Raw genomic sequence first — 27,205 nt, forward strand, 5'->3', positions numbered from 1 at the left:
GAAGCTTAAAAGGGGAAAAATTTCCTCTTAGTAGGTCTATCTATTCAACAGTTCTCCTATAATATGTAATTGTATATTAGCCTACAAAGCTTTTGCAAATGCGTCTATCTAACTCGGGACAACTATTCTTGGTTAATTTTGAAACCAAGTTTTGGCAGCAAACTAATAGAGAGTAGCAAATATTTCTTATGAGAATAAATTATATAAAGCTGACAGTTTTCCGAATACACTGACTTCTCACTAACTCAGTCACTCACTCACTCACTTTTCACTGAGTCATTCAACAATCATGGGTAAATTCCAACCGAAAAGTCGGTTGCTTTCCTTAAATTTAGTATTGCTGTTTGGAATTGGAATGCATGATTTAAAATAAAAGCAATGTTACACACGTAGACTTGGTCTTGTGTATTCAATAGTAAATGCATATCTAATCATAGTGAGATATTAAGGATGTCAATACTTGTTGTTAAAGCATAAAATAAAATGAATTATGTTTTCTTAAGAAAAAAAATTCTTCCTCCTTATCTTTAATCTTTCTTAAACACTCTCTCCTGCTCCTACTTGCCCCAGCGGAAGCCTGGCTTTCCCCTGAAAATACCACTTCCTTTGTAACTTTTTCCAGTACTGGCCTCTCCTTCAACCTCTGTCCAACTTTGAGGGTAAAGAAGAAAAATCAGCAAACTCGGTGTTCCCCACTGCCCTTTCCAGATACGTCATCCCCTAAAATCTCTCATGAACTCTGCTCCTTGGGCTACGCAGAGGTGTGGTGGGTCATACTCATGCCACACTTCCCAGAGAGTGTGCTCCGAATCCCTGCTGAGGGAGCAACTGGCCACGTGGCCCGATTTCTTGGACACAGATGTCTGGACAAAGGAGAGACGCCTGACCCGAGTAACAACAACCAGATTCCCTCTCTCTCAGGAACTTGAAATTGGAACATTCTTGGTGTAGAATGCTGTGAAAAATGGTGTTAAAAAATAGCATGAAGAGGAAATACATACATTCATATTGATTCATTCAGTCTTCATTCATTCATTCATTCATTATTCATTCTCTAAATATTTACTAATTGCTGCTGCTAGCTAAGTACTGTGGCAGGTCCTACAGTGTACCGTGTTTTCAGGAGATAAGAAGTAGAATAATTCAGCTAAAGTGTAGCACTCACGTGGGCAGTTAGAAAAGTAGGTTGAGGCTAAAATTGTAGCAGGTTCTGATGGCAGACCAAAGATATGGGGTTTTATCCTGAAGTTAAAATAAAAAGGAAGCTGCTATTACGAAATGTTTCTTAACTGATTCACATCAAGAAGTCCTCTGGGGCCGGCCCCGTGGCTTAGCGGTTAAGTGCACCCGCTCAGCTACTGGTGGCCCGGGTTGGGATCCCAGGCGCACACCCACGCACCACTTCTCCGGCCATGCTGAGGCTGCGTCCCACATACAGCAACTAGAAGGATGTGCAACTATGACGTACAACTATCTACTGGGGCTTTGGGGGAAAAAAATGGGAGGATGATTGGCAATAGATGTTAGCTCAGAGCCGGTCTTCCTCAGCAAAAAGAGGAGGATTAGCACAGATGTTAGCTCAGGGCTGATCTTCCTCACAAAAAAAAAAAAAAAGTCCTCTGTTTCTCCATCGCTTACCTTTCAAGACTCATACTTTGAATGTAACCAAAATCGACTGAAATACAATTCCAACCCACCCTTTTTATTACTAGGACTGAACTCTGTTACATCATGGTTCTCCCTGATGCAATGTAACGCAAACTCTAATGGAAGACTCCTTTGTCAAAAATTAGCTGTCCATAGATGTGTGGGTTTATTTCTGGGCTTTTGATTCTATTCCATTGATCTGTGTGTCTGTTTTTGTGCCAGTACCATGCTGTTTTGGTTACTATAGCTTTGTAGTATATTTTGAAATCAGGGAGTGTGATATCTCCAACTTTGTTCTTTTTTCTCAGGATTCCTTTAGCTATTCGGGGTCTTTTGTTGTTTCACATAAATTTTAGAAAACACCAATGTGTAAAGATACACGCACCCCTGTGTTCATTGCAGCCACAATAGCCAAGACTTGGAAGCAACCTAAGTGCCCATCAAGGGACGAATGGATAAAGAAGATGTGGTGTATATACACAGTGGAGTACTACTCAGCCATAAGAAACGATGAAATCCAGCCATTTGTGACAACATGGATGGACACTGAGAGTATTATGCAAAGTGAAATAAGTCAGAGGGAGAAGGTCAAATAACATATGATTTCCTTCATTAAGTAGTAGATAATAACAACAATAAACAAACACATAGAGACAGAGACTGGATTGGTGGTTACCAGAGGGGAAGGGGGGAGGGAGGAGGGCGAAAGGGATAATTCAGCACATGTGTGTGGTGATGGGTTGTAGTTGGTGTTTGGGTGGTGGACAGGATGTGGTCTATGCAGGGGTGGAAGTGTAGTGATGTGCACCTGAGATTTGTACAGTGTTGTGAACCAATGTTACTGCAATAAACAACAACAAAAAAACTCTAATGGAAAAGAAGAACATGGCCTCTCTATAGGTCTTGTCCCCCAGTGGATTGTAAGCATCTTGCGGACTGGTGCTTTGTTAACATGCTTCTACCTCTGGAACCTGCTATAATGCTTGGTTCATAGGAGATGCTCAGTCAATATGTGCAGCCTGAACTGAAAGAGAAACATGCATTGTGAGTTTGCAGATGCAACTGGGATGGAATGAGTTAAAAAAAAATCACTCAGGATTTCTGAAAGAATACCTGACTGGATGTGGAGAGTAAGTTGGGAAATGTGCCTTCTTTGGCATAAAGAGGGGGTGGGAGGAAAAAGAGTTGGAAGGAGAGCCAAATACTTTCAAAGAACAACGTTATGTCCTAAGGATAGAGTGATTTAATGGTATGCAACACACCTGTGCTTGCCCGACTGCACAGTGATTAAGAAATACTGTTATCGCCTTCAAAAGGAAGTTTTCTGAAACATTAAATATGATAACCTCCTGGTGGATTTTTCCACAGGAATTGCTGCAGCCACTTCTAATCATGCTGCTAAGAAGATAAGGCAAGTTGAAATCTAAGAGAGGGGACACAGGCTGCCCATGAAGAAATGCTGTTCCCAAATGTAATCTATCAGCATATAATCTATCAAGTGTCCCACTCAAGGGACCAACTCCAGTTCAAAAACTTTTTTTTCTTCCAGAGTCCTGGGCTTCTGAGAACTCGAATTATGAAGATTTGGGTGGTTAGGGTGCAAGGAGTTGTGTAATTGCAAATCAGCCTATATAACTTCAAACCCTACATTGTTTTACCTAGTCAAATACGGATTTTTCTAAGGTGATTAAAAAAAATCCTATTTACAAGATTCTGGAACACATTAACAATCAAAGATTTAATCTGAATTTTAACGCTGCTGCCAAAGAACAAAAAATTATTAGAGTTTTTTTTCATCTTCATATATTTGTTATTTGAAGCACATGAAAGGACTTATAAGTATGACTAGCTCACAGTGTATTTTTCAATGATAAATATATGATTCAACTTATTTTTAATATAGGTCAAGCGTGATAAATTTTTTTTATGCCATGGAAAGGAAAAAATCCTGCAACTGGTTTAGTTATGACAATAATAAGGTGAGATCAGGAAATGAGGCCTTCTTCCCATGTGTCTCTGTCCCCCCTCATGAATCAAACTGGAGGAATGCAGAAACAGCTGGCAAATTCAGTATTAAGAAGGTTAACTTCCCTATCAGTTAACAAGAAACTGGAGCGACTTCGAGAAATTCTTTAGACCATACAATGTCCTGAGGCCTGACACAGCTCGATAACAGAACAGAATGCTGAAAATTTTTGAAAAATGGATCTTTCCCTCTCCATACCTCTCATACCTTCACATGGAAAGTTCAGAGGGTACCCTTTCTTTCAAATTGACTAACTAGAGGGTCTTCTGTAAAGCCTTAGGTTACTTACAGAAAGCTATTCATTCATTCATTCATTCATTCATTTGTTCATTCAACTAGTATTTATTGAGTGGCCACTAATCCTCTAGGCAATGGGACTATAGCTGTGAACAGAGGAAGACAGATAAGAAACCAATAAATAAAATATAGTATGTGCACTATATTTATATATACTAGAGTACATAAAAATTGGTACTATAATGTGCTAGAAAGAAAGCAGGGTAAAGATATAAGGAGGGGCTGTTATTAATAACAATCTTGTTAATTCGTTTTAGAACTACATCATCAAGATGCTAATTCTTCAATTTTCAGATGACAACTACTTCAAGTCACGTTGGTAACATTACTGTTTATTAGTAACTCAGTCAGTGCTGATTCTAGATTTACGGTCATCCTATTCTGGCCCCTCCCCCATTTCTTAGTTGCTGCTCCCAAACTCTGATCCCTCTAAAATTGGGATGAGGAGCAAAGGTTTCAGAGAAGGAATGCCACCCTCCATTTGCTGCTCTTGTCTTCTCCTGAGAAGGGTCACAGCCACACCTTCTGAGCAACTTCTGGGTTTCCTCTATATTTACAAAACCATTTTCGAATGATCCACCCTCTGATTAGTCTATCTTCAGTGACTCATGGTTTTGTCACTGGCTGGCTGCAAGGCCACGATTTTGAAAGCCATGTAAGTAGGGTTGTCAGCTTTAGTAAATAAAAATGCAGGATGCCCAGTTAAATTTTACTTTCAGATAAACCACAAATATTTTTTAGCATAAGTATACCCCATGCAAGATTTGCATACTTATACCTAGAAACATCTATGCTTAGAAAAGTATACTTATACTTAGAAAAAGACTTATAAGTGTTTTATACAAACAAGGGTTATAGCACTTAGCAAAATTGTTTGTGTCAAATAACTGTATTTTATCCAGCAACCCTATATGTGAAGATTCTGGGAACACTGTTAATGATGGTAATTGCATGGATATTAGGTTTTGATTCATCCAGAAGTAGAGAAATTGCTCCCAAGTAACAGTACTCATGGCAAGGCTGACATGCATGAGAGCAAAATTTAGCAGTGCTGGGGGCACCATAACCGAGACTGGTCCCCACCTAGTTCAGGAACACAGATCAATGTGTAACAACCTTTGCCACTGCCCAGCGTGCTCGGTGCTGACTCACACACCTAGAGGTGATGAGGAATTTATCTGAATGCTTAGTTAGTAAAGACAGAAGGTCTCATTAGACATTTGACAAAGAGAAAAAAATGTGCTAGAAATTTAATTACTATTCAGTCACTCCTTAAACTCCTTGCCAAATTTTTATGAAATTAATTCTAAAGCCTCCCATAGGAGGTGTAATTTTTTGCTAGGGCTGCCATAACAAAGTACCACACTGGGTGGCTGAAACAACAGAAACTTATGCCCTCACAGTTCTGGAGGCCAGAAGTCTGAAATCAAGCCATTAGCACGGTGGCTCCTTCTGTGAGAGAGAACCAGTTGCATGCCTCCTCCAAATTCTGATGGGTTCCTGGCAATCTTGGGAGTTTCTTGGCTGATAGATGCATCACTCCAATCTCTGCCTTTGTGTTCACATGGTATTCTCTGTGGGTGTGTGTCTGTGTCCAAATTTTCCCTTTTTATAAGGATATAAGTCATATTGGACTAGGGGTGCACTCTACTCCAGTGCGACCTCACCTTAACTAATTACACCTGCAATGACCCTATTTCCAAATATGGTCACACTCTGAACTACCAGGGGTTAGAACATATGAATTTGGAGGGGACACATTCAACCTATAACAGGGGATAAAATCTGTAAAAGTGTTAGAAAGACCAGAGAGGAGAGCCAAAAATCAATAAGACAGGTCTGAAAATGAAAAGTGACAGGAGGAATGTGTGAAGTGCGGGTTTCCGGGGGCCTGGGGCCTGCCCCCAAGAGTCTAAGTATTCCACCCTAGTGGGAAAGGGCCGGTGAGGAGACTTAGATTAAGGCTCCTCTGCATTTCAAGCATGCTGTTTTCACACAGCGTGGAAGTAGGCAGTGGCATACAAGAATGAATTATGCCATGTCTAGTGCAGGCCCCGGCTCTGCGAATGCTTTCCTTACTGTCCCCAACTTTCAGGATTCCTCCCTCATTATATGTGTAGCATTTACTATCTGTAACTCCCATTTAGCAAAGGTGTCATATAGTGTCATGTGCATTTTCCATGTATGTTCTGTCTCCACAACAATATCTTGGAAACTTTCAATTATCCCGAAGTATATTTTGTACACAAATATATAAATATGAACACTAAAAACATATTAAGTAGCTGAGAATGAATTTTACAAATCAGTGTCTAAGATTCATTCTTTAAAAAATTTCTTCTTTCGCATGATTCTTCCAGGCCTTTGGGGCATTTTCAAAGGATACACAACATAATTCAGTACCTGGAACAGTTATAAAGTTATGTTCATTTTTTTCCCTGATAAATACAGATTGATAAGCATACCATCCTGAGAACATGGTCTCCTGTCATTTCATAATTATTGAGGCAAAGATGAATTTGTGGAGAGTACATTTTCCAGCAAAATGCGAAAGAACAATTCTGGGACACGAGTTATAATTTAATATAAAATGCACCCATATGAAAATCTTACAGTGCTGAAAATATTTGAAAACCAGTAAATCCACTTCAAATCCATTTTCCAAGTGTTAGAAGTAAAGATTGGGATAGCACATCTGGCTTTGTTAATTTAGGTCCTCTTTCAACCAGGAATTGATACAATAAAGGCCTACAGCCTGGAGACATTCTTGAGTAGTTATTGACCCAACGCCACGTACATTATTTAACAGTCAGTAAATCTCACCAAGCAAAGATGCTTGTCTCTTACTTTTGCCCAAATCCTGCTGTGTTAGGGCCACCACTAATGACCAATAGACAATTGCCAGTGGATCAATTCTGTTCAGTTCACTGAAGTTTTTAAGAAGGAATAAGACCTGATCCCTTCTCTTAGGGTCATATAGTCTAATGGAGAAAGACAGACATATCATAATAATCACCAACACACTGTGAACTCTTTGTGCTGGATACTGTACTAAATTCTATAATAACTCTTTTAATTCTCACATCAGCCCTATAAAGCACTATTGTAATCCCCATGTTATCAATGAGAAAACTGAGTTCTAGACAGGTAAGGCCATTGCCCAAGGTGACAAAGCTAGTTTGTCCACTTGCTCATGCCTAGTCCGAGCTTTTGACTGTCACTCTGTGACTCAATAGTTTCTTTGTTGCCACAACAGGATTAGTATTCTCAAAAGAGAGGTGTTGACTGGTCTTCCTCACAAAAAAAAAAGAAAAAGAGAGATGTGCTGTTAATGTCTTTTGTGTGCTCCAAAGCACAAATAAAGGAAAATCAATCTACAAGATCCAGAGATTCTGGGCAAAACAGAAAAGAGATCTTTTCATTATGGCAACAGGAGCTTAGGTTGCCCACCTTAGATGAGATCTACTTACTACAGTTCACCCATCGCCCCTGATTGTCTTAGACCCTGTCTGTTTCACTACTTTACAGTTAATGACCAGAGATTTTTGGTCAGTAGGTCTCAGCTCTGATTGTATATTAGAATCACCTGCAGAGCTTGTAAACAAACTAATATGCAGAACAAATCCCTGACTAATCAAAATCAGGATCTCTTGGGGAGGGAATCAGTCATGAGGGTTTTTAAGGCTTCCCAAGTGTCTCTAATGCATGGCAAACTTTGTGAACCAGTGCTATAGGCAGTACACCAGTGCCTCTCAACTGGGAGCTATTTTGCCCTCCAAGGGACATTTGGTAAAGTCTGGAGACATTTTTAGTTATTACAACTATGGGGAGAGGATGCTACTTGCATCTAGTGGGTAGAGACCAGGGATGCTGCTAAATATCATACATTGCAAAAGACAGCCCCCTCTCCCCCGACAAAGAATTATCGAGTCCAAATGTCAATAGCACGGAGGTAGAGAAACACAATACTCCCCTTCGGTTCAATTAATCTAACTTGTGCATAGCCTATTCACGGGAACTGTGCAATCAACTAACCGGATCTACAAGACTCTCTGCTAACAACACATTCAAAAATATTAAAAATCAGGTATAGGTGGCCAAATCTTTGCCTTGCAAGGCTTCTCGAGGATAATATACTCAATCTTGATCATGTCTGAACCAGCCTTTACAAAAGATTTGGGATGGAAATGTGTCTGGGCCTGCGTGCAGTACATCATCCACCATGATTTCCTCTGAACACTTTTAAATTAGGAAATGTGGTTCTGATGAAGCCTAAGCTAGTGCATATGTCTCCTCTGCAGTCAACTCTACATGTAGAAGGCTGCTTACAGTGAATACATGCAATTCTTTGCCTAAGGGCATCTTTTTGACAGGGAAGTACTTGTCACCCTCATAGAGATGCCAGCCAGATGCCTGAGAAGAAATGCCCTAGCAGTAACCCTTAACGAAAGGACTGGTGGAGAGCTGGTGAATAAGTTTTACCTGCCTCCTCACCCCTCAGTTGGGATATGCTAAACTTCAGACTGACTGAGTGGTTCAGAGTGGGGCTCGTATGGGTTCATTCCCTTCACCATCTCATGTTCCCACTCCACTACCAGCATTTTCTGGGATCATATCCCCAATAAACTTCTTACACTGAGATCCTCATCTCAGGTTCTGCCTCTGGGGGAACACAAAAATGGAACAAATCTCAAAATAGATGAAACTATCAGATATGCATAACACACTGAAAAATGAAGTAGAGGGAAAGGAACTTGGAGACATCTGAGTCACTACTCGTGCAAAAAATATCTCCAAAAAACTATTATTAATATATTCAGAGAGATCAGCAAAGATATTGCATCCACAAAACAACAAGAGGGTGCTATAAAAAACAAAGGAACAATGAGAACAAGAAAACGTTCTTGGAACTTAAAGATATGACAGATAAAATGAAAAACAAAACAATACAAGAGTTGTAGATAAAAATCTAGTAATTTTCTACGAAAAAGAATAAAAATAAAAAGATAAGGACAACCAGAGAAAAAACAAGACAACAACAAAAATCAGTTTATTAGCATGTCAATAAAGAGGGCCCAAGACCCAACTAAAAAGATTTCTATACACTGAGAGCCAAGAAAATGGAGGAGAGGAATTGTCAAAGAAATAACACAAGAAAATGTTCCAGAACTGAAGTGTAAGAGTCTTCAGATCACAGGTCCCAACCTTCTCAGTAAATGGCACCCTTAATGTCTCAGTTATTTTTTTTCATGACACTCCTAGGCCCAAAGAAATACTTATCAATTCAGTTTATTAAGTAGTTAAGTCCGAACAATGTAGTACATCTTCATATCCCCAAAACTTAGTACCTACTGGGCACCATACCACTTCTTAAACCTTGGAATCATACTGGATACTGCCACCCTTATTCCTCGTTCCATGATAATGTTTGTGATACCTTTTTTTTTTTTTAAATCACATCCACTGCAGAAAACCCAGCCTTGCAAAGATACTGACATCACTGAAGGAATGTAGCAATGTAATATTGAAACAAGTTAGCCGTTTGCCTGGCATCCAACAGATGGTGCTATGTTTTCCTAGAAATTTAAAAATATTCCATGGCACCTTTGTGAGTTCACTGGGGCACCCTAGCGCACTTTGGCACACAATTTGGGAACCATAGCTGTAGCCCATTAGAGTGCATCAAGTGCATCAAAATTGATTAACAAAAATCCCACACCAAGGCAAATCACTATGTACAACCGAGAATACAGTGATAAAAAGAAGTTATTAAAACTTTCCAGAAAGAAGAAACAGGTTACATAGAAGAGAAAGAGAATGAGAATAGCATAAGACGTCTCACCAGCAACGCTGAAAACTGCTGAGGGAAAATGATAGCTAACTTAGACTATTATGCCCAAAGTATCAATCCTGTAAGAGAAGAGATTAGATATTGTCACACATTTACCTCCTACATATTCTTTCTCAGGAAGCTACTGAAGAATGTGCGCCAGCAAAACTAGAGAGTAAACTAAAAGTGAAGGTGACACTGGATCCAGGAAAACAGACACAGGAGAAAGCCAAGGACAGCCCGAGGAAGATGGCGTGCACCAGGCCAAGACAGAACCAGTCCAGAGTGGCAGGGCTCCAGGAGAAAAGCAAACAGATGGGTGGATTACTTGATATGTGTGAGCATTTGAAAAAAAATTATTGCTAGAAATTTGATAAATCTAGTGCTGCATTTGGAAAAAAAAGTTGAGATAGGTATAAGAAAACTAAGCAAATGGAAAAAAAAAAAGAGAAGCTGTTGGTAACTGCAAGAAACCTGATCATAAAATATTACTTTGCAGGAAAGTGGAACAATATTGGACATGACCATAATTTTATAAAGATATACTGATTTAGTCAATAATAGCTAAAATTGATATATCAAGAAATAGCAATACAGGCATATTATTTAGAATATTAGAATTTATATATTCTATATACCTATAGAATATATATCTAACTGTATAATATAAATATAAATATATTTAAATATATATTACACTGCTATTAGAATTTATATTTAATATGAATATATTATATTAATTTTAATAAATATTAAATATAATAAAAATATATATTCTAATGTTCTGGGGAACAGGAGAGAAGATACAGGGAAGGGTAGGCATACGAATGCTATAAGCATATATTTTTTTGATTTAGACAAATTCTAAAGATGAAGTAGAGAACAGAGGACAATATATGGATATTGCAAGCAAAAAAGAAAAATCATTAACCTGGATTTTCATTGCAGATGAAAGGATGTTTTAGATGAAAGTATTTGAAATGCAGGGCCTCGAATAGCCAAGTAATTACCTATATTTTAAATTTCCCTTTGCTTATGTAACCCTACTGTACAAGTCACCTCTTCTGTGAAGCATTCCTTCCCACTTCTGAGATCCTTGGTACCTTCAGATAGTCCATAAGTTCTGTTATAGCATTTACTCCTTTAAATTTATTATTATTATTACTATAGAATTTATTTGTAATTTACATAAATGTAACTTATTACTCTATACCTATCTCCCCTCTGGACTTGCTCTATTTAAGAAGAACAGGAATTTCATCTCATTCCTCTACAGAATTTTGCTTCAATCTACCAACAAGGTTTCACCTTACAAACATTAAAGAAAAATTATTTTAATCTCTAATTGTGTAACTATTATACACCATATCTCATCAATTCAAAGTGCCCATTTTTTCATATTTTATCTTCAGTTTGGGCTGGAGGCCTGGATAGAAGCCGAGTTCTTGCAAAGTATTTACAACTGCTCCTATCATTCATGGGGACCCTCCCAATCTGAGACCATTTTAGATTAAATTACCTGCCTAAGGATTTTTTTAAACTCACACTGACGTTGTCAATTCAGACCTAAATAGTTATTAGAACTGACTTGCAATTCAAAATCTCAGGGAATATATTTTTTATTCCTTCTACCAGTATGAAATTTGAGAGGTGTGAGGTCCTTTATTGTCCCTTTCTGTGTGATGGGTTTATTTCTCGTTTATCCCCCCATGGAAAGGAGAGCCTTTTGGTGTTCCAGCTTTAAGGAGATAGACCATTTGACTCCCTATCTTAGACATTTTTTCTCTCTTAAGGGTACATCAAACAATGATATATCTTCCACTGGATGGCCTCTTGGAGTCCATGAAATACAGTACTAAACAACAGAATAAAAAACCAAAATCTAATGCCAGCTTAGTAACAGTTATGTAAATATTTTATTTTTTTAATGAAAGAAAAATTTGGGCTTCTTGGGCCGGCCCCGTGGCTTAGCAGTTAAGAGCGCGCGCTCCGCTGCTGGCGGCCCGGGTTCGGATCCCGCGCACACACTGACGCACCGCTTCTCCGACCATGCTGAGGCCGCGTCCCACATACGGCAACTAGAAGGATGTGCAGCTATGACATACAACCATCTACTGGGGCTTTGGGGAAAAAAAAAAAAATTGGGGCTTCTTTTAGCTAATAAGATCTCCACATTCCTATAACTACTAGAAAATTTTTCAAAGAATTTTGAATTTTTCCATGTAGGTTAAATCCTGACTTGCCTGCTTTCCCTTTACAAAACACTTTTCTGCATGTTCCTGCATAATCACCGTTTTAAAATAGTTCACATTTGCCCACCAAAAACCACAGCAGCCTACACTGCAGTTTGGTTGATGGAAAACACCTGATGCTACTAAAAATCATCAATGAAATACACCCTTGTGGAATTAGAATTCACTCCTACAAGGCAAATGAACTTTCCTAGACCATCAGTTACATCGTTGGATTCCCTAACATGGCAAATCCCAAAGAGTCCATTGTGCCCCCAAAAGACTTTATATAACATATGATTGAACCCTTCATTTCACTTATATGATTGAACTCTCTATCTGAAAATAATACTTAGCCAAGCATGAGATGTGACATATTATATAGTTAGTAATTATTTAGCGCTTCTTCCTATATTCCAGGCCATGAGCTAACGACTTTACATACGTAATCACTTTACTCCTCACAATGAACCTACTGATGAAGAAATTGAGGCTTGCAGTTAAGTAACTTGTACAAGATTACCCAGCTAGAAAGACGTAGAATAAGAATTTAAGCCCAGACAGAGTAAATCCAAGGCCCACCCTCTAAACCACCGCACTATACTGCTTTGAGAAAAAAATGGCGACGGGCAGAAACAATGGCAGTTTGTACAGCAATGCAAATAAACTGCATATGTCAATTGCAGTAATACTCAGCAGCCAGCCAAAGTTTAGCTAGAGCTTCCCACATTTATCAACATGCTAAGAACGAGGCTTCAAACCACAGGGTGGAGAAGTAGTTTTAAAAAGTACCGAGCCCAAGTATGGGTCATCATTTTAACTTCCATTATAATCACTATTAATCATGAACTTTTCCATCTTGTCTATTCCACTTTGCGAGTGGGGCTCATTTGCATGGGTCTGTTGGGACATTTACTTCGTGGTGTGTATTACATATTTTCTCTTAAGTCTCACTCTGCAGGCCAGAGCTAAAGGCAAGCCTTATTATAGATCAAAGCCAGTGAAGTGGGTAATGAGGTTGGATATATAAAACACTTGGTATAAATGCAGGGGAAATTCTGGCTTTCCTTTAACATTAACTGCTTTGAAATGCATCATTTGAAATAGAATTCTTAGTAGGCCACTAGCTGCCAGAGAATAATTTCCCTTCGCCAAGTAGACCACTGGTAGCTTCAGCTAGATGCCTCTTACAAATGCAGAGCTGTGTGCAGTGAGTTATTTTTAATGCATACTCCATGGGGTGACTGTTAAAACGCACCGCTGAGCATGAAGAGCATCACCCACCACAGCAGAAATAAGCACCTAAGGACCCGTCCGATCAGCTTCACTTAAGGAATATGGTCTGAAATCTCAGGCTGATACATAGGCTTAAAAAAGAAACAATTAAAATATCTATGCCAACAGTTTTCATCTCCTTAGGTAGAAAGGATTCTTCCATATACAGACTTGCAAGTCCCTGAGTCACAGGGGGGCAAAGGAAAGGTGATTATAAATATAACATTAAAATGATAATCACATTTTCCAATAATTTTTAAAATCATGCCTGACTCCTCTTTGGTCGACTGTCTTTCAAGCCTGGTCTATGTTAAGGAGGCGCTTCATAGATCTATAAAGTCATTTCTTTATTCATCTTCTCTACCGAGCAAGCTACAGTTTTCATTTTCAGATGCCAAATGTGTATCACCATAGTCCAATAGCACAAGTGGTGGGGGATGGGGGTCACAAAAAAAGGATAACTAAATTCCCAAATTTCTTTCCCTTCCTCCCTTCCTCTCTCCCTCCTTCCTTCTTTCCTTCCTTCCACCCTTCCTTCTTTTCTTCCTTTCCTTCTTTACCTTCTTCCCTTCCTTTCTCCTTCCTCCTTCCTTCCTTCCATTTGTCTTTCCATTTTATCCCTTTCTAACACATTTTTAACAGCCTAATGTGTGCCAGGTACTATGCTATATATGCTGGGATAAAAATCACACTAATTTGTATTACTCATCTCAAGTACTTCACAATCAGCCTCAAATGCCCTACCTCCTTAATTACTATAAGTTCCCTGAAATTGGAGGCCAGACCTTATACCTCATCGACTTTTTGTCCACGGCAAGATGTCTTGAGTTTGTGTGGTATGCAGCAGGAAGACCTTGATGGGGTGTTAGATAATTTGAAGCCCAGCTCTCTCATTTACAAGGTAACCTCAGACCAGTTACCTAATCTCTGGAACTTCCATTTCCTCCTGTGCAAAGGGGGGTCATTACACCAGTCCAACCATCCGCAGAGGGTTGACCTGGTGAAAAATCCTAATGTGAGTGAAGCCACTTTACAAACCTAAGCCTTGCTCGGGAAGGTGCTCAGGGTTAAGTGGTTGAATACCAGCGCTGCTGGGTGGGCACAAGGAGCCGGATCATTTCACTAGAACCTTGCCAACCTCATGATGGAAGCATGGCTCTAGAGAGCTATCTTCTTGAAATGTGAAACTGAGCATGACATTTCCCTACTTAAGACATCTCACCCTGAGAATGAAATTCAACTCTGTCTCCAGGCCTACAAGCCTTGGTCCCTGCTCAGTTCTCTGGTCTTTTTTCACTCTCCCCGCCTCAGCAAGGTCTGGAGGTCACATTCTGTGCTCTAAGCCACACTGAGCTACAGCTGATGCCCAAGCTCTTTTATGGGCTGCCTTGAGACACTTGCCTTCCATAGCCCTGTCCAGGAATGGACCAAATGCCCTTCTCATGGGCTCCCCCAACATGCCATAATGCCTTTGATGTAGCACTTTTTACTCTGTGCCATATTTGCTGCACAGTGCTTATCTGTGTCTACCACTAGACTGTTGCTTCTTGAGGGCAATGCCTTCTTGGTGTGTGGCACACGGAAGACACTGAATAAATAACCTGCTAAATGGGTAAATAAATGAATGAATGAGGAACTCCTTTGCAATGAGACAGGAAGTGATTATTTACTGAGGTTCAGTATATTCTTGAAGTGCTACCTGGGAACTCTGTATCATTACAACTTCAGCAAAACCATATGTGGTAGGCAGAATAATGGTGCCCCAAAGATGCTCAAATCCTAGTCTCCAGATCCTGTGATTATGTTACCTTATATGGCAAAGGGGAATTGGGGTTGCAAAATGAATTAAAGTTGCTAATCAATTGATTTTAAAATAGGGAGATTATCCAGGATTACCTGGGTATAACTAATGTAATCACAAAGGTCCTTAAAAATGCAAGAGAGAGGCAGAATAGAGGTTAGAGTGATTCAATGTGAGAAGGATTCAAGCTGCCATCACAGGCTTAAAATGGAAGGGAGCCATGAGCCAAGGCATATGAGCGGTCTCTAGAAGCTTCTGGAAAATGCTGTCCTAGGGCCTCCAGAAAGGAATGCAGCCTTGTGGACACCTTGATTTTAGCTCAATGATACCTGCATCAGACTCCTGACTTTAAAAAACTGTAAGATAGTGGAGGGCCGGCCCCGTGGCGTAGCGGTTAAGTGCATGTGCTCCACTGCTGGCGGCCCAGGTTCAGATCCCGGGCGTGCACCAACGCACTGCTTGTCACACCATATAAAGTGGAGAAAGATGGGGATGGATGTTAGCCCAGGGCCAGTCTTCCTCAGCAAAAAGAGGAGGATTGGCAGATATTAGCTCAGGGCCAATCCTCCTCACAAAACTGTAAGATAGTAAATTTGTGTTTTAATTTACTAAGGTTTTTGGTAATCTGTTATAGCAGCAATAGAAAACTAAAATACTAGACAAGAAAGTGGAAGACCTAATAAGGACAAATCATTCCACCTCCTGGAGCTTCACTTTCCTAATCAACAAACTGAGGATAAGCAACCCTAATCTGCTTATCTCATAACACTGTTTATGAGGATCAAAAGCTATAAGGCCTGTGCTTGAATCGCAGCCTCAGCACTTATTCCCTGTGTTTCTTTGGCAACTGACTTAAATGATCTATGCCTCAGTTTTCTCATCTGTGAAACAGACATACTAATAGTTATTGGGTTAAAAAATCCAATGATCTGGTCCATGTAAAGTGCTTAGAACAGCCTCTGGCACAATTTCAGAATTATACGAGTGTTAGCTATTATTACATATGTAAAAAGAGTTTCCAAAGGGTTAGGCATTACAAAGTAGTTAGGTAGAATTAGCATTCTTATATAGAACACTGGTTCTCAGGAAGGCAGAGAGTCAAGATGCCCCTCCCCAATAGCAGTTCATAAATTTATGGAGTCATTTAGCATTTAGTGATAGGAGCCAGGAATCTGAGACATCTTGCAACCTCTGAGGCAGTTCTTCACAGAGCAAGATTTTTCCGGATCCCAAATGAGACCACACACCCCTATCCATCTTCATTTGTGCTATGCATTGATGGTGATATCACATACAAGTTCTAGTATCTACTGCCTTCATTACGACCTCTGGTGTAGTTGTACCAGGCATTTATCTATTGAAACATTTTTTTTTTTGTAATTCACTTCATTTCTCCATTTTATTAATGTTAATTATATAATAATAATAGGGCATTATATTGATTTTTAAATTTAAATTAGAGTGAGGTTATATTATTTAAGAAACTAATTTCATGATAATAAAGGGGTATCAGAAATATTTGCTATTAAAAATGTGCTGAGTCTGAATTTATAGGATTTAAGGTGAAATAAGATTTAGAGATGGCTTAATCCAGCTCCCTATCTTTCCAATGAAGAAAATCAAGGCCCAAAGAGATAAAGTGTCTTATAAAAATGTAACTATTAGTTAAAAGATAAGAACCCAAGTTTTAAGACTCTAATTCCAGGGTTCTTGGGTATTCTTTGAGAATCTGTACATCCTAAACAAAGTAAGTTTCCTTAATGTTTGTATTCTCATCCAATCCTGTGATTTTATGCTGGCAAAATCAATGCCCCTCCCTTGCACCCATCTCCCTGCCCCACCATCTCCACTTCTACCACTGGAGAAAATGATTGTGAAAGTGACATTTTTTGATGATGTCAATAGCTATGCATTCCTGGGAGCAGTACTGGGGGAAAAGCTTTGATGCACATGGTTAATGTCAACAACCGTCCCTGATTTTCTCCTTCAAGTTTCCACTTTTTCTGGCCCAGTTCTACAGGAGACCTTTTGGACTCAAAGATGATTCTTTCCACACCCCACCTCCCCACCCGGATATGAGTCTTCCAGAATATTCTGCACTCCTCGATCTTGACAAAGGTATGGAGAAACTAATTTTATTGTAGCTTCAGTCACAGAAAGGTCGATATATTTCAAATTACTATTTTGCTATTAATATAAGGGCAAAAAAACTCCTCCCTCCCCCCACCCAGAGCTGCCAAGGATGTTCATGTGGGTGTCTCTGTGCAACTCCAGAGGGTGCCATTCACATTGTAGTCTATGTGAATGGTGTCTCCTGGAGTTATGGGGTTCAACATCTGCAAGGCTGAATGCAGGGCTCCTACTCTCACTTTCTGAAATGGGAAATGAGTTCATAGTGCGAGGATTTCTGATCTTAACCTTAATGTATATTTGATTAAACACTGATTTAACTGGCATAGTTTACTCACTGTTTATTTTAACTTTGAATTGCAATTTAAGTTCCTTGCTGGCCATGTGTTCAACGACGGACGCCCTGTGACATTGTCAAGTTGGGCCATATCGCAGCAGCTCCCTGTTGATAGCCAGACACTTGGTGCATTAGGATTTTAAGCGTCAGTCCTCTGTCCTGTCCCTCCCTTTTGAGCAGCCCACACAATTGCTGTTTCCTGCTCAACATTGTCCCAAGCACTTCAGCATATTTGAGGAGTGGGGAAGAACATCTTGAGCCCAATAACTGATGAAGCTTCAACTGACTCGAGTACACAGTTGAAGTAGAAGCTCAGAGTATCAATTTCACTGAGAGGTTACAAGTGCAAACTTTTAAGTTGCATAGACCTGGAAGCCTTTTAGCTATGTTACTTTAGGCAAATAACCTACTGTCTGTAAACTTTAGTTTCCTCATTAGTAAAATGAACAACAGTAGTACAGGCCTCATGGAGTTCTAGAAGTATAACATGAACAAACCCAAGTAAAGCCTGGACATATTAAGGGCTCAAGAAATGTTAGTTATTGCTATGATTCTCTTTCCCCAGAGGAATAGTCTCCTAACATTACAGTTCTATAGTACCAAAAAAAAAAAAAAAGTAGACTAAAATTAAGAAATATAAAATAGAGGAAAGGAGTGTCCCTTAGAAGGGGCAATTTCATCTTCTTTACATTTGAATTGTAAAAATAGCTATCACAGCAGGCGTTTCATACGTTTTTTTTTTTCTTTCATTCTCAGAGTGCTCTTCATACAGCAGCCCAGTGAGTAAGCATGTCCAGCAGGTTTCTTTATTCCCATTTTTCAGAAGAAGACATTGAGGCTGGGAAGTTAAGATGATTCTGCAGCGGAATCGACGACTAGAAGGCAGGCATGGCAGCTTGCTGTTCAGGGTTTCATTTCACAGGATGTTCCACTAGTAGAGGTAGTGACTCTTCACTAGGGGGCGCATATCACGCAAAGGGGTGCGTATTGGCAGCGGTGGAGGGACTAAACCAACCTCCACCGGCTCCCTCAAAAAACAAACCAAAAAAAGCAATCTAAGTAAAAAACTGTGTATTTGCCATATAAATATACCTTTAAAACACCTCCTTTAGTTCTCTCATCCAACTAAATGACAAAGCCTGTCCTATGTAAAAATTCTGGAATGAAGGCTGCGTTTCAGAATATGAGCAAGTGGGTACGTGATTTAAAAAGCCGTTTGCGTGATTCTCAGAAGCCCCTCCAGGTGGGAATCCATGTACTAGGCCAAGTTACGAAAGAGAGGATGCGCGATATTTGACTGGATAGTATGTGATTACTTCCATCGCTTTTAGGACCAACACTTCGCCTCAGAATATGAGACACTCTTTTGAATGGGGCCGATGCTTGCTTCTCTTAATAGCAGTGGATTTCTGAAAACTCAGGATGGGGATAAGGTAAGCCCAGGTGCTTCATGTCTAGGAGGCCCACAGGTCTTTCCCAGATGTCCTGCTTACAACACATGACAACGTGTTGTGAGAATGACATGTTAGACGTTTACAAAACTCACTTTTCAGTTGCTGCATCAATACTCACATAACTGCTTGATTTTATTTTTCTTTAAGTTTATTTTCAACTGCAGGGAGTCATCTTTTCTTCCTCTTTTTTGGGTGAGAGATATTTTTCACCTCTTTGCTAAGTCATTATTCATCAAATTGAAACCAAGGAGAAGAAGGGAAAAAAGGCACATAATGAAGGGCAGTGCCTGAAATAAAAATGACCTGCCTTTCATCCCCCTGATATTTTACAGTAAATATTGAAGCTGTGCAGGTGCCCAGTAGTTTATAGTCCAAACTACACTTGCTCCAGATCCCACCTGCCCCTTGTCACACAATCCAACACACACTTGAGTCAAAAAAACTTTTTTATGTTTACTTATATTAATCATAAGCCAAAGCAAATAGCTTGCCACTTTCTGGATCCAGGGTAGCAATTAAATATGAAGACATCGCAAATCCTCTAGACCAATAAGGGGGAGAAAATCCTCTGTATTCTAGGCCAGGAGGTGGGCCATCATGTACCAGACAGTTGCATCAGCTGTCATATGTAACAAAGCTGGTTTCCCAACTTTGAATTTTCTCAGTTTCACAGCCAGCACAACTGTTGAGCAGGAAATTGATTTAAGTCCTTAATTTAGGGACCTAAATCAACCACCAGTTTACAAGGGTCTCTGTCGAAACATTGTTTCAATGGCTATGGGTTCATTTATTCATTCACTCAGCATGCATGTCACTGAGCACCTAAGCTCAATGGAGAGGACCCATAAGCAAATAAAAGACCCCAGAACTCAGTCTACAGTTAGAGGGAAGATGAAATAATTACATGATATTAGTGCTGACAGAGTTTTGTACAAAGTGAGCTAAGGGGCAGAGAGACAGATATCAAGAGAGAAATACAGCTGCAGTGGAAAGAAGGCATTACCCACAACTTCCCCACTGACCTTCTCCGGAAATAACCACACATAACCACGAGAGGGTACAAACGATGCTACCTATTCTACTCACACGCAGTAATTAGGGGATTGGGGACATCAGATCTCAAGAGAGTAGTTTCTAAGATGCCTCACACACAGGGAAACTGTTTACAAATGCAAAGTTGTTTCCACACCACTCGGGAAGAATCCCCGGAAAACTCTGGCAGAGAAATCACTTCACCAGCCCTCCACCCAGCGCAACCTGGAATCCAGACTGACGGGCCTAAAACCTGGCAGCAGAAGTGAACGTCTGCATAAACTTCCCAGCCCGTGGCACAACTCCCCAGCCATCACCCCAGCTTCCAATCTGAAAGGAGGGAAGTCTTGAAGGGTGGTCGGAGCTTTAGCCTTCAAACACTGCCAGCGCTCTCCGGCCCCTTTATGTTTCAACCCTTTTAGTTGAGTTGCCCGGGCTTCTTTGGAGAAAATTATGCCAAAGCAGAAAACTATCCGAGTTGCGGTTACTCAGTGTGCTCGCTTCGTAACGTGGACGTCTACTCTTCATTTTCAGTTCCACTTCCCAGCCCCTACACGACACTTGGATTATCCGCGGATAAAAATGAGACAACGTGCACTAAGCATGCAAACCGTGCTTGGCACATAGGAGCTCAAGAATCCCTGCTCGCCTAGCCTTTTCATACACCCTACTGGATCAAAGCCAGTAACGACTCTAAGTGGGGACAAGTTGCCCCCAGGTGGGTAAAAGTTGTCAAAACTCCAGGCCGCCCCCACTCCCGGCCCCCTGGGGTGTGAGGCACGTGGGTGAGTGTGAGAGTGCGGCGGGAGGGCGAGAGGGTGTGTGCGCGCCCGGCGCGGCCCGCGCGGCATTAACCCCTTACCTTCCAGCAGCACTTCCTTGCCAGCGCGCTTCAGCGCCTGCACCGCCTCGTCGTGGGTGGCGTCCCGCAGGTCGGCTCCGTTCACCGACAGGATGGCGTCGCCCACGTACAGGGCTTGGGTCTGATCGGCCGCCAGCCCCTTGAAGATCTTGCTGATAAGGATGGGCATCTTGTTCTCCTTGCCCCCCTTGATGCTGATGCCCAGCCCGCCCAGCTCCTGCTTCAGCACCTTCACGCCACGCTTCTGGTTTGAGATGGACTCGGGCACCTGCTCCGGGAGGTCGGTGAAGGCGGTGCGGACCCCGGCGGGCGAGTCCGGGGGCTGCGCGCCGCCCGCGCCCGGGTGCCCGCTGCCGGCGCCCTTGCAGAACGAGCCATTGGTGGCGGTCCCGATGCCGTTGTACGCCGCAGCGCCCTCCTCGCAGCTCAAAACCAGGGCGTCCTCGCTCAAGTTCACCAGAACTTTGTGCCAGCGATCCCGCACCAAAACTTCCAGCAGCCCGCTCCGCTGCGCGCGGCCGCCTCCCCCGCCGACCGGCCCTGCCGCCGCCGCCGCCGCTACCGCCATCTTTCCGGCATTCTTAAAATGCCATGTGATTGCAAAAGGGGGGAAAAGTGGGGAAGGGTTGCGCGGGGAGGACGCGGGCCCTGGGGGAGCGAGGAGCGCGCGCCCCGCGGGCAGGAGGCAGGACGTGGGACTCCACTCCGGGAGTTCGCAGACGCGCTCGGCGCGAGTTGGCAGCCGCAGCCAAGCCGGTTCCCCCTCGCCTGATCCTGGGCGGGGTGGAGCAACCTAAAAGAAGAAGGAGAGACAGAAACAGGGGACGGGGAAAAAAAAAAAAGCCAGCTGCCAGTTGCAAAACCCCAAACCAAGGGGAGCCGCGGAAGAGCTAAGCGCCGGGGAGAGTCGGTAGGAGGAGGCACGTCGCGGGGAAGGGCGGGGACCCGCCACCCGGCGGCCGCTCACCTGTTCCAGCCGCCGCAGCCTCGGCTGTCACACGCCGCACGCCGCCCCAGACCCACCCCGCCTCCCTCCTCCGAGCGCACGGCGCTGCAGGGACAGCTTCCCAGCGCCTTCTCTCCACCCCGCCCCAGCCCTCTCGTCTCGACTCTCCCTTTTCCGCGGGCGCCCGCACCTCACCTTTGCCTGGTCTGTGTGTCCTGCCTTGATCCCCTCACTCGATGCTCCTGATCCCCCATCCCTTTCATACCCTCCACTGAATTGTCCCTCAGTCCTAACCCCCAACTGTATCTAGATCCAGGTCTCCTCACTACCAAGGCTTGGCTTCTCCCGCTGAGTTCTTACCTGTCTCTCCTTTCCGCGAGGACTCTCAGGTAGACGCAGACGGAGGCCCTGGGTTCTCTGAGAGTCAAGAGGGAAGGCTGTCCCAAGAACCCAGAATGAAACGTCAGCATAACCCGAGTGCCCGAAACTTCCTGTCTTCAAATGCAAGACATCTTTCTGCGGGGTCTCTGGAGAGGTGTCTCTGCTGGCCGGGGTATTCAGCAGCTCACTGCCTGGCCCACACCCCAGGGACAAATGTTCTTCCAGCTCCAACACATTATGTGCTCTATGCTTCTGACCTTTTTTCCCCAATGCCACACCAAATGCTTCCTGGGACTTTCTCTTTCTTCCCAAGATCTGATATAGGAAGTCCACTATTTAAGAACTCAGTTACATGGATTGTATCTCAAAAGTTCCTTTACAAGTTATGTATCGGGAGTTCAAGCTGCATTTTTCCAGGGCAACAATATTATAATCGTTGGTTACCTTCCCAGGCCAATCCGGAAATGCCAACCTAACCCATGTCATAGCTGAACCTCCCACGGTCCACCTGGTCCTTGAACCTCTCAATTTCTCCCCCCACCCTGAGCAGGTCTCATGGACCTCTCTAAGTGTTTCAGCCTTCTCATTTACCTCCCCTTTCCATCTCTCTCTTTCTTCTCTCCAAAAACAAAACAAAACAAAACTCACAAATCTTCGAATTCTTAGAGGTAAACCCAATCCAGCAAGGTGTCAGGAAGAAGGAAATCTTATTTGAACACATTCCCACTGATGTGTATCATCTCTGAGAGATCTCTAACCCTTCCAGAATGACTCACACTTTTAACTGAGAATGCTTAAAATGCAGACAAATCCCTAAAGGGTGGTTGGTGTTCCAGGTAGGGTCACAGAATAAAATGAAAATATTTGGACTTTTTTTTTTTTTGTCAAGGAAAAGTCACTGCTGGCAGGTCAGCAGGAACTCTTGGATTAATGCTTCTGCTTGTATCATCCTCCTTTCCTATATTTTTAACCCACTAGTTTTCCAAAAGCTCTTTGTTCTTTCACATAAAGTTACCCACGGCAGGGACAGCAGCCGCTGTGTGCAGGACTGGACAGGGAGCTGATACAGGTGGCACCACTGTGGGGTGGGAAAACCAGCTGGGACTGCCCTCTGCTTTAAGGACTGAGGACTCGGGCATATGGCTCATCAGGAAAATCAGAGCCTGAGTGTCTGCATTCTAACCCAAGCACACTAAGGTAGAGATAAGCACCAGAAAACCAGTGTGTTGATTTGGAAATCAAAACAGATCTGCCCCTGGGCCAAAATCCTCCATTCACATCATGCCTGCATCTTGCTTCTGTGGTCAAGCAATGTGGGAGGCCCAGGCATAACTGGAAGTAATTTATCGATTGGCCATGAGATATTGCAGGCTCTGGGATGCGGATTTCTCAGAATCTCTGTGATAAGCACATTTTTTCTGTGTAAGCAAACCTACACAAGAAGGAGTAGGTTGCTTGTTGAAAATGACATCAGAAGGAGGAGAAACAAATATTTAACATCATTAGGCCCGAGGCATGCATGCTAGCCAGAGATGACTTTGCCAATGAAATTATAATAAAGCCCCTATTCTAAGTGCTATACATATATTAACTTAATTCCTCCAGCAATTCTTGGGGATACTTACTGTTATCATCAGTCCCATCTCACAGGTGAAAAAATAGAGATACAGGTTTAATAACTTGCCCTGGTCATGTAGCTAGTGAATGGAAGAGTCGAGATTTGACGCCAGTTTTGAAGAGTTTGGACTTTTAACTATTGTCCTACACTCTCCTGAACATACTCAGAACCTATAAGCTAAAGTGTTCATCTTACACCGAGGCCAGCCTTTCCACTGGGAGGGAAGCCCAGAGAGTGAAGACCCTTCCCCTAGACGGCACTAGAAGTGTAGAGCCAGCCCTTGCCTCTGGCCTCTCCTTCTTTCCAAGGTTAGAGAACACTCTGCTCTCCCCTAATGGACACAATTTTTTTCTTTAGACACATTAATATGTTTAAACAGGTGACTGTTGTGGTCTTGCTGGCCTAGAGACCCTGTCTTATCCCTCAGAGAACTCCGCATATCTGACCTCTGATTGGTAACGCTGACTCTCAGAGGTAAACCTTACTTACCTCCTTTCTTAGTTCTTGGTGGGAATTGGGACTACTGCACTATAGCCCCTTAACACTTACAATAGGACAGATCATATTTTCCTAGGGCTCTCCTTTTAAAGAATGGTCACTGGAAAGGACCAAAAAGACTTGCAGCTTCCTCATTTTATAAGTGTGGCATTTCAAACCCAGAGTAGAGCAATGACGAACCCAAGGCCACATAGTGAGTTTGTGGCAAAGTTCTCAACTGGGTCATGGTGACTACCAGTCCAATTTCAGTATTCTAGCCTTTCCACCTGAAGGGGCCCTTACTTTTTTTTTTTTTTTTTTTAACCACATTTCTTTTGCTTAGCTCTGTCTCTGGTTCTGTTTCCTCCTTCTGTCCTACACTTTTGACTTCCGTTTCCTACTCAGCCAAAACTGGGATCCTCCTGTGTGTGCCCCTTTCCTGTGGGAGGTGCATTTCCCTACAGAGGTTTGGGTGGACTTAAAACTACAAGAGCCGATCACACAGTTCTCAGCTCCACAGAGCTGAGGATACGTGAGTGAGCCGCCACATGCGACAGAAGGGGCAGTGTCCATCCATTCATTCCACAGCTTTGTTGTGCACCTACCGTGTCTCAGGCACTGTTCTAGGTGCTGGGGTATGGGAGCGGACAAACTGGCAAAAATGTGCTCTGTGATGCTTCCATTGTAATGGATGGTAGGTTGAGGTGGAGAAAAACTGTGAACATAAGATACTTTGTGGAGAAGTAAGTACTAGGAAGAAAATAAAACAGAGTCATAGGGTCAAGAGTAACTAGGGGCAAGGGACATCTGGAGGTGGCAGCTGTTAAGGAAAGCCTCTGTGAGAAGGTAAATTTTGGGCTGAGACATGGATGATAAGAAGATGAGAGTCTTGCAAAGATCTAGGGAAGAGGGTTCCAGGAAGAAGGAAGAGCCAGTGCAAAGCACTTAAGAGAGGACCAAGCTTGTCTAGTTCAAGGGACCAAAAAGGGGTCGCCGTGGCTGGGGCAGCCCATGGGAGGCAGAGAGAGGTAGGAGGGGAGATCAGAGAGATAGGCTGGACCAAATCACAAGGCGCAGCCGTGGAGGATTACAACACAGACCATTCTCCTTGTCCTCTTTGAGCTTCAACAACCATACATTTTGGATTGTCAGGGGCAGTCTTGTTTCAATATTACTTCCTATTAGCTACTGAGTAAACTTCTACTGGTTAGAACACATGCTCCAATATTTAGATTTGGAAAATATGAGGATTGTATTTTTGGTACTGTTCCCTAAAGAGTAGGTTGAGCATCTTTAGGGGGATTAGTCCATATACAAGATGGAGAGTGGATACAAGGGCAATAGTGAAGAAGAGAAAAATGGAAAGCTCCTTGATATCTGGGGGAGAATGAGAGAACAGAAGAAGAGAGGAGCAAGAGGGGGGCTTGAAATGCAAAACTCCTAAGATGAGGCATACCTATGTGAATATGTATTGACTAAACGCTTATTGAGTAGCTACTCTTCTAAGTAACTGAGGCAGGTGCTGGGGGCAGGCCCATCCAAAGATGCAAAGGTAATTAAGACAGGAAGACAGATATGTACACAAAGAGCACATGGCGACAATGTGGCGGCTGCAATGCTGAGCGTGAAATGCGTGGAGGTAGCCAGCCTTTAATTGCAAATCATAATGTTGGGTTAGCGATTCTGATTTGAAAGATGAAGCCCTGAGACAGGAGGATGGCACAGGAACAGAGGCTGAGCAGCTGCTTCTCTGGGGTTTCCCACTTGGCTAACAGGTGCATCATCAATTTTAAGTGGGTTTGCAAACAACTTCTATTGCAAGTACGTGGCATTTGCCTGGGCGGATCCTTGGTAAAGTAGGTAGACTACCACCCAGACTATCAGCCATCCAGTCAGTCGGGTGAGAGTTCTTTGAGTGCTCACTGTGCTTAGAATGTTGTAGTGGGGAGCAGGACTAGCCCAAGGCAGAATTTAAAGTACTTAGATGTTTATCTTCCACCTTCTCTTATAGAGTTCCACTTCTTTTACTTCCCTTCCATAACTACTGTTGTTGAAACAAACCTTACACCAGTCTTTTAGTATCTATGATATAAATTTAAGTGACTTTTCCTAAGGGATTATGCATTTGATCCTTTTTTAAAACTGTACAGTGATAGGTTAGATCCCATATTAAAGACATGAACAAAATGACTCTGAAATCCTAGTAGGCAAGATATCCCACCACATACTAGAAACTTCAGCAAGTTGGCCTTAGCGGGCCTAGAAGATGTCCTGGTGTGATGGTGAAGAGGAATAAGAAATCAGTTTCTTCCATACACATCTTTAAAATATGGTAGCAAGAAAATGAAAAGTTAAGGATGATCTTGAAAAATGTTGAAAGCAGAATTGATAGGGTCTGGCACTCTATTTGGCTTTGGGGAGCAAAGGAAAAGATTGATTTTGGGGAGAGAAATTCATAACTATATGCCAACTTTTGAATTGCTTCTATGCATAATTAAACTAGAACTATACAAAAATAGCCCCGATTAATTGCAAAACTTGGAAGCCCAGAGGCAGAAGACACATTTATAGGCAAATGTTCCTGCCCTACTTCTAGAATGAAAATTTAAGCCCTCTGAGGCATCATAAGACACTGTATTTACGTATTTACATACAGTATCCACTTGATTAAACTCTAAGGAGACATTGATGCCTGCAAGCTCTGGTCTGCCTGGTAAAGGGATGAAGAAAACTAGAGCAAGCGAAAGGCAGAGCCTGGAGATAATCCCAGGCAGCTGCCTCCTTTTCCCTTTTCCATGGGTGTCAATATTTTGCACTGCAGGGGCAGGGGACTGTGGTGGAAGTAAGGGCGAAGGAGTTCT

General features: G+C 42.3%; 1 protein-coding gene across 1 annotated transcript in view; it reads right to left on the bottom strand.

Annotated features, from left to right (window-relative positions):
- SNTB1 (syntrophin beta 1) overlaps positions 1-21,922 on the bottom strand; it is a 227,835-nt gene extending 205,913 nt beyond the window's left edge. The window contains exons 1-2 of the mRNA XM_058564867.1: positions 21,890-21,922; positions 20,923-21,715 (exon numbers count right to left, since the gene is read on the bottom strand). Of these exons, the coding sequence (XP_058420850.1) occupies positions 20,923-21,490 (568 nt within the window). The 5' untranslated portion in view covers positions 21,491-21,715; positions 21,890-21,922. The remainder of the gene's footprint in view (positions 1-20,922; positions 21,716-21,889) is intronic.
- Between the last annotated feature and the right edge of the window lie 5,283 nt (positions 21,923-27,205).

The sequence above is a fragment of the Diceros bicornis genome, chromosome 21 (assembly GCF_020826845.1).
Source record: "Diceros bicornis minor isolate mBicDic1 chromosome 21, mDicBic1.mat.cur, whole genome shotgun sequence".
NCBI classification, from domain to species: Eukaryota; Metazoa; Chordata; class Mammalia; order Perissodactyla; family Rhinocerotidae; genus Diceros; species Diceros bicornis.